The 8,907-nt window shown below is 47.8% G+C and overlaps 1 protein-coding gene across 1 annotated transcript; it reads right to left on the reverse strand.

Moving 5' to 3' along the window:
• On the reverse strand, positions 1-1,204 carry LOC133927298 (uncharacterized). The gene is made up of 2 exons (XM_062373694.1): positions 729-1,204; positions 1-430 (listed from the first exon to the last, which is right to left on the reverse strand). The coding sequence occupies exons 1-2, from the start codon at positions 1,040-1,042 to the stop codon at positions 187-189; spliced, it is 558 nt and encodes a 185-aa protein (XP_062229678.1). The 5' UTR covers positions 1,043-1,204; the 3' UTR covers positions 1-186.
• Between the last annotated feature and the right edge of the window lie 7,703 nt (positions 1,205-8,907).

An 8,907-nucleotide genomic window follows, 5' to 3' on the forward strand; every position in this document is an offset into this window, starting at 1 on the left:
TGTTTGCAACTATAGATGCTACTCCCATTTTATCTGTCACGAACAAAATTACACATACAGTTTCCTCGTACATTTACTCGTCTGGTTCTATTCCTGGAAATTAACAGGAAAAAGATCTCGCCATATTACACATGAAGATGGATGATGAAATTCATTGCATCCCCAAGAAGGCAGCAGTACTAGCAATCAGTCTTCGTAATCGTCACTGTCCCTGTTGAGAAACCGCCTGACGGCGCCGACGACCGCGCCCAACACCAAGAAGAGGACGAGCGTGTCGAAGCCGCCGCCGATCCCGACGGCGACGCTCGGGCCGGGAGCGAAGAAGGTGAACGGCGACCACCCCCAGCCGCCGAAGAACGGGCTCCCGTAGCCGCCGTACCCATACCCGCGCAGAGGCGGCGCCACCGGCGGGTTGATGTAGATGTTCGTCCTGCACGCGTGCACCGCACACAAGAGAACAAAACAGTTGTCTATCGTATTCTCGTGGATTTTTGCAGATGGATGAAAAGAACTGAGAGATCGAGGTTGCACGAGAATGACAATCAAAAGCTGATAAATTTCACGAGAATTGGAACCTTCAGATCTCTTAATCGGAGGCAATTAGCAAGGCGTCACCTTTTCTAGTCTGAACTGAACACAGCTAGAAGTGAATCTAGGTACTACATGTAAGATCGATCTGTCTGCAGAGTGTCAGGCTATCCCTGCATCTGCATGGCGCTGAAAATTACCTGGAATTGTTTATCCGAGGGCCGGACGACCGTGGCGCGGACCGGAACGCCTGGCCGCCGACCCTGCCACCGGACTTGGCCGCCATGGCGCCGTCGACGGGCCCGAGCGCCAGCACGCCGGTGGCCAGCGCGACCATCGCCAGCTTCCCGAGCTTCACCCCGAGATCATTGCCTCCCGACGGGAGCTTGCCCTTCTCATCGGCGGCCGCCTTGCACGAGATCCTCGACGGTCTCCTCGCGGGCTTGGGCAGCGTCGCCGTGCATACCGGTCTGCCAATGAGGAAGCACTGGAGAGACGCGGGTGCCAGAGCCATGGCCTCCCGTCCCAGCTCGCTCGCTTGCTATACTTCTTCCTTTCTTGAACACCAGCTTCTTTCTTGGATTGCTGCGGTTGCCGAGCTAGAAGAAGAAGAAGAAGCAATGGTGGTAGGAGAAGGCTTATCTTGAGATGGCAAAGCGGCCACTTGGCCAAATTCGAGTGGATGGTGAAAGCTTCTGGAGGGGAGAGAGATCTTTTGAGCGCTCGTTTGTTGTTTTGCTCAAGTTGCTTTGAACACGGACTCACATTACACACGTATCCTACACTTACACTATACACGTATCGTACACACGCGTGTGTTTTTACACTATTCGTACACACGCGTGTGTTTTTACACATGCTAGGATACTGAACAGATATACACGTTAGGTGAGAGAATATAAAACCTTTAATATGCAACGTATTACTATTGAACACGTACACGTGTGTATCTAATCTAACTCGAACTAATTTCAAAAGCTACACCTACCGAGAAAAAACCTACGAGCAAACGCGCAGAGCGACGCCCTGCCATCCGAGCTAGAGCTCGGTCTCGGTTGCTTGGGCATCTTGGCTCCGTCCTGTACTTTTTATCTTCTTTTTCCCTTCACTTGCATTTTTGGTGAGTCCAAGAAAAATTGTGAGTTGTACTGAGTCGTTGTGTAAATGGATCTCAAAGCCTCTCAGAATCTTCGAATGAAGTCGTATTCAAATTGAGGTTTAAAATATAACTTTGACCTTACTTCAGTATATTTGCAAAATTTAATGAAATCGGGACAAGCTTGCTCATACTACTGAATGCATATATTTCGCATGGCAAAGTTAAATTAACTTTAGTGTACATGTTCTAAAACAGAATTTATTTATGATTGAAGAAATTTTCTAGATTGTCAGAATCTTTAAGGGTGTGATTAGTTGTTTGTATTTGGATATACTAATATGATGAATGCGTATAATTTTATAAAAATATATGTTTGGTTGTCTGTATCTATTATTTTAGTCTGTCACGTCAGATGCAAATATACGCATTCACTCTGGATCAGGAGTGAAACTCGATTCGAGTTTTACTCTATAGTCTGCTTCGACAGATGCAGATTTCTACATTCACTTATATATGTGACTCAGTTATTAGTGCCATAAAACCATCTTCGTCAACTATCAATCTATTACCAGTGCAGTGTGGCTCCTCAATTGTCAGTAGTACTGATAAACACCTCGCTACTTTTCCACTGCTGCTTTGCCTACGGGGCGAAACTACCTTGTGCTATCATGGTGCACATGCCCCCGGTAGAAGGAAAAAAAAACTGTTAACTGAATTATATTTACCGTATTTTACTTTAAAAAATATGTATGTTACTTGATGTATTATTAAATGATGTACTACAGTCATTTTAGTGCTAGCTTCGTTGCTGTTTGCCTAGATGATGGAATAATTTGTAGTCCATCACAGAAGGCGATTATCAGCAGAGCATCATCTCAAACTCGACATAATATTGCTGCACCCATGTAACGCAAATATCACACGCCTAGTTAAATCTGGCCTGACGACGCACCAACTATAACTAACAACTTTCATCCCGTACGTAACAGCACGCGATCAGTTTCGCTAAAAAAAAGCATACCCAGTCACCTATGCACACATGTTTCCATCCCCTCATCTTTTTCGATGCTAAAAGCTGTTATAGATAAATGAAATAGTAGTTGAATAGAATAAAATACGCTTCCGATTCATGAATTCATGTTGTATTTATACAGGATAAGAGTGTTTATTGAGAGATATCTTTTCTTTAGGACACTAATCTAATCACTCATGCTAATTTTTTAACCTCTCACTAGTTAAATATATATCATATTCTACATATACATATCTCATACACACTTAAGATCTATAACATATACACACATCTACTAAAGAGTATTACAAAGTATTTGACTCAGCTAGTATCAGACCTATCATATTTTTATTGTAATTCACTCACTAAAACTATTAAGAATAAATTACTCTAGCCTGTAAAGGGCGTGCGTGCGGAGGGCTCAAACCCCCACCGGTTTTGCTGGCAACTGAGCGTTACCTCCGTGCCACCAGCACGTTCGCCGCCCTTGGCGGTTTTGGAGCGATGAAGATCAACCGCAACAAAAGCAACCGCAGGCCGTTGTTCGATCCAGCTCGGCCCGTGAAACCCCTGCCACAAAGCCCCACGGACCGATCAAGCTGAGCGCAACCCGAACCGGTCTCAAGCGTCGGCCTTTTCTTCTAAAGCGCAGCCACAGATCATGTGGGCGCTTGGGCCAAGAACGCTAGAACCGCCCTACGCGAACGCATGTGGCCCAGTACGGGCGGGCCGTACTGGCGTGGAGTCTCGATAGGCGCTATGCTGGCGTGGGTTTGTCTTCGTGGGCTAGCCTTGGCGTGGGTTTGGTGACTTTTTTATTTATAGATTTTTTATTTCCCAAATTTGCAAATTGGCTGGTTAAATTTATTTGTTGTTTATAAATCTACATATCTATATGCAGGGACATGTTGTCCATCTAATGGGTGACAGGTTCATATGGCACCCAATCATTACTATCCGTCCGTCTTTAAAAAGCTACCCGACTGGGCTATCTCATGCCACATGAACATGTCGTCCGTTGGAGGTAAATTTGTAAATTTTCAAAACCGATACACATATTTGCAAATTCTAGAGATAAAATTTCTAGGTTTGGTTAAATTTGACATGTCTCGTTCCTCTGGAGAAACACGTCTCCGAGCGACCCAGCCGCGCACTTCTGCCAGACACCCGTGCGCACCGGCCAGGTGGCCAAGTCAATCTTATTAATCTGAGCACAGTAAAAACTTTACAGAGGCAGCTCCCTTTCAAAATGTTCGCTCAACAAGAAAAAGGAAAAAAGAAGTTCCAGTGCGAATTGCAAACTTGAATTTCGTATGTTGCCTCTGAACACGAGTACCTATGCGTCCAGCCAGCTCCAGGCGCGCAACCGTGCAAGGCCGGCCGTCCTCCGGTGGCGGCTACAGTCCAAACCGCGCAACCGCTACACGCATGGTTGTTTCCTGGCTGGCAGACACGAAACAATCCAAACCCTGATGGCCTGGTACCCTGATCGATGAACGCCGAGACAGGGCACGCCTGGCCACGGGCGCATGGATATCTTCTCGCTCGTGTGCGCGCCCACCGTGGCAGCGAGCTCCCGCGCCCCAGACAGGGCCGCGTGCGCGCCGGTGGATGTACGTCTGAAACCTGGGAGCACCGCCGGGACCAGCGCGGCGTTCTTTGGCTCGGCGCAGACCCCGCGCGCTGTTCGCACCGCGCGCTGTTCGCAACCGGGATTTTGCAAACCAAGGGCGCAAGCGGCTGCCTGCCTGCCTGCCTGGTTGGTCGGTCTCGAGACACTCCAGCCCATTTTGTTGCGACGGCGTCACGCGCTACTGTAATGCCTTGGTGCGATAGCATCATATCTAAGCCTAAGATAGGCATGAACTGATCGCTTTCCTCAAAATGCAACTAGGGACATCTGCATGCTCGTGACCAATCGATCTTGCAACCTTACGTTAATTTATTGGGTGATATCATTTTTCAGTCACCTGTTTCTTTTTAAAAAAAATCAAGCCATGAATATGACCCGCTGATCGTGCTCGAACGGTCCAAAGCCATCTTTAACCTCCTGATCACTCCCCTGACGCCAACTCGCTCCCTCATCTCCCACCTGCCTTCATCTGTCTTCGGCGGTGCTCTCGCTATCAAATCCACCAGTGTCACCCGCCGTCACACTAACCTGGTTCTATCAGTCCGTCACCGCTTAGCCCCACCCAGCACCGTCCACCAGACATCATTCGCTGCACGAGGCTGACAGCATGGTAAGGGTGAGAAAGAGCAAGTTATATACAAACATTTGTATTCATATAGTTGTCTTTACATTAATTGCATTGATGACACTTTATGTTGCAAGGAGGTCCTTAATACCGTTTTGATAATATTGCTATAGTGATTCATAGCTAGCAGATGATAGCATGTAGTTATCGTTGTATGGTTAGGCTTTAATTAGATTAGTTTGGTAGTACTCCGAGTTTATAGTGGTCCCCAGAGTGTTATAGGCATCTCGCCACCTCATGGCTCCGCTTTCTCCGTTGGATCGGTCTCTCTCCTAGGAGCTCTTCTAAACCCGAAAACTAGAAAGCAACCATCAAATCAACCTCTGGCAAAAAGCTGCCAAAAAATCGTCTAATTGTAGATGTCTAAATTTTAGGTATATGAAATTTAGGAAATGTGTAATTTATTTATTGGCTGAGGTTCCGGGGTAGTAATCACGCTCATCCATCTATTCATGCGTGGCATGCCTCTAGGACTACACCAGAGGAATGCGTTTGTAGTTGCCTCAAAAATCCAAAGGTGAGAGCGAGCGCGCTTTGCCGATGTGTCAACCCACAGCCCCGTTCGGTGGACGCTCGCCCGCCGGCCCTCGTACCTATCTCTCTTCCTCTACATTTCCTTGTCGCGTGTCGCTGCCCGGCGATACGTCGCGCACTCGCTTAGCTGTGTGCGCGCGCGCGTGTGCCGACAGCCGAGCATTGCGCATAGAAACAACAAAGGCGGCGGCGCCGCTGATCAAGAGCTACGTGTGACAAGGTGACTGACAGGAACGAGCCCCGTCCTAATCACAGTGTGTAGCTGACTAGGACACTCGCTCCACCGGCTGGATCACTTGTAAGAGTCGTCATTAAGTCATTAAGCTAGCCTGATCTTCTTTGTTCACGGGTAGGAAGCTTGAGCACGGCGCATAATGCGGATACGATGATTGGGTAACAGGGTATGCTCGGTTCATGCAGGGTGCTAGCTCTGTTCCTCTGCTTTGACCTTATCTGTTGATCAGCTGTACCGTGCGCGGACTAGCATAGAAGACCTCCGAGATGGTTGCGACATGCAGAGCGACGAATAGGGATATACCGGTGTAGCACACGGTTGTCGAAGTAGACGAAGTATAGTCGGGGGAAGAGACCGTGACTCTGATGATAGAGTTGTTGTGGACGAAAATTGAAGGTGTGACGGAACAACGGCCTGAAATGATGATGCTAGTAGCTTGGAGAAATGCAGCAGCGGCAATCTCGTTTACGGTAGTGCCAGGTTTCATGCTCATGGATAGTGGGGCAATGACGATGATCTGACATGACGACGATATGGAGATGGGAGCTCGAAAGGCCATGGAGGAAGGGTTGTGTCGACAAGCACACCGCGTCACGTCATAGCGTCATGGAGGAGAGGAGACGCTGAAGAGGTCGAAGTCGAGGCGGTGAAGTCTGGAGCTGAGGAGCATCAACGAGTAGACAGGGCGACACAAACCGATCTATTATTGAAAAAAAAAAAGAGAAAACATGATCTAAAGATGATTAGAAAAAAACTCTAATCGGTAGCCAATTAGATGACGGTAATTGCTTCTTAAAAAAAGATGATCAGCAACACGACTAAATTACGGGTTATGTAGCCCCGAGAGAGATTATAGAGATCAGGTCATCTCTTATGAGCGGAGTGGCGGAAGCTATGAAGACGGCGTCTTAGAAACGACGCCGACTCAATACCATATAGAAAGATAAATATATTGTAATAGATTGTATTATTAAGCCTCATGGATATGTTTATATAAAGTATATGACTTAGATCTAAGGCAAGTCTAGAGATAAAATTGAATTGTATCAAATAGATTACGGTGAATTCTAATAAAATCTTATACGACTATTATAGTCGGATATACTCTAACGCTGATGTTCGCGGGCCTCGCATAGCAACAATATGCTCCTGTTGCAGCATTCAGAAATAAAAAAGAACCTGACTAACGCATGCACATGCATGCTAATGCTATTTCGCCCGCACACCCCTAATTAAGAAAGTGATTAATTAGTTGCTTTTCTAATTAGATCAACTAGCTAGATTAGGAAAGACAGTTAACACCTGATTGCTCAAGTAACATCGGGTGCACATTAGCATAAACTCGGAAAACCAAAAATAAATTAACATGCCGTGCATATTCAAAACGAAAAAGCACACCGATACAAATTTTGAAGTAAATTATTGTAATCAGAGAAGCAAATCAATACAACATTAGAGACAAGTTGCAATACTGCTCCACCCAATACCCAAATCGACACCCTCCATGGGGCATTCGAGCTTCGCACTACCTAAATAGATGGGACCGAGCTCCTCAATCTGGGATAGAGCTTCTTACCATCAAAATTAGACTCCATACCACCCAAATCGAGCAGATCGAACTCCTCAAGTCGGGGATGAGCTCCTCCACACCTGATCGAGCTCCTCGTCATTGGAGATGAGCCCGACCAGCATTGAACGTCCATCCCGAGCCCTACTCAAACCCAGAGAGAGAACTCCACCGGTGACGAAAATCACCACTTATTGTGCACATTCAAAATGAAAAAGCACATCAATACAAAATTTAAAGCAAATTAATGCAACTAGAGAAGCAAATCAATACATCCTTATGCGCAAACTGCAGCGTTGTTCCCATCAATACCCAAATCAACGATCTCGTGTGGGGAATGGGCGTTCGAGCTTCTCGCCACCTAAATGGATGGGACCGAGATCCTCAACCCGAGATCGAGCTTCTTACCATTGAAATTGGACTCCATGCCACCCAAATCGAGCAGATCGAACTCCTCAAATCGGGAACGAGCTCCTCCACACCTGGTCGAGCTCCTCGTCATTGGGGATGAGCCCGACCAGCATTGAACGTCTAATCCTAAGCCCTATTCAAACCCAGGGAGAGAGAACTCTACCGGTGATAAAAAATCTCATTGTGGTGGGCGTCACTACAGCTCTTGAAGATGACAAACCCGTCCTCGCCGCCACCTCAGCACATGAGGGGAGATCAACCGCCCCTGCGGACTCAACGGCTGCCGTGGCGTTTCAACTTGTACGACCCCGCTAAAGGGGCGATGGCCCACTGCCGCCATTCGTTCTCGAGTGACCCATTTCCATTGCTTTGTCTGCGTGCAGAAATGGGTTTCCAATCCTGGAATTGGAGCGGATGAGGTGGGGATGCCTCTGGTGCTTTATCCCAATCTGTGTGAGAGAGAGACAGCTAGATGAGAGAGACCGGAGGGGAAGGGGAAAGTGAAGTGTTTGTCTTTGTGCCACGACAAAAAACACACGTGGCTCTCTGCTTCATATGTTCACACCTGCTGTCACTATGTGGTGGATCCGCTTCGTTGAGCTGTAATTGGACGGCTCCAAAAATATACGGTTGAAAGTTAAAAATATGAATGCTCAGAAATTAGTCTTTACCAATAAAAAAAACTAGCGGAATCCGAAGAATGCGTTCATGATAGCATGACGACCTAGTTTTGGCACGATCGACACGAGTATCAAATCAGAAGAGATAAGATGGTTCTTAGTGGCAGAACATCCGAGAAAGCCAGATAGACACAGCCAGGCCACAAAGGCACAACACCGAGCAGGACAAGTGTCCTTATCCGCTACGCCCTCGGCCCCCACCCCACGGGAGCCGAGTCATCGACGGGCACTCACGGCCCGAGGGAATCCGCTGCAAAAACGACGCGGTCCGGTGGTCATGTGTCGCGAAAACAGCGTCCGTTTCAAAGCTAGAACGCGCGCATCGGCCGGCGCTTCCTCTGCATCTCTGCCTTTCGTCCTCCTGCCTCATCCGCCATGATGGACCGATCGAGTTATCGACGAGGCGCGTGACCTCCCGCTCTGGACGACGACCCCTGCGTCCATGATCTGTCCATGCCGAAGCCGAAAGCCCGAAACCATGGGCTGTGTCACACGCCGGGATCAGTGCTGCGTGCCCGACGTGCGTGCCAGTGATGCGCGGGCTGGCTGGATGGATGGCTAGTGGACAATGAATCTTGCTTGC

This window comes from Phragmites australis, chromosome 8 (genome assembly GCF_958298935.1).
Source record: "Phragmites australis chromosome 8, lpPhrAust1.1, whole genome shotgun sequence".
In the NCBI taxonomy this organism is placed as follows: domain Eukaryota; kingdom Viridiplantae; phylum Streptophyta; class Magnoliopsida; order Poales; family Poaceae; genus Phragmites; species Phragmites australis.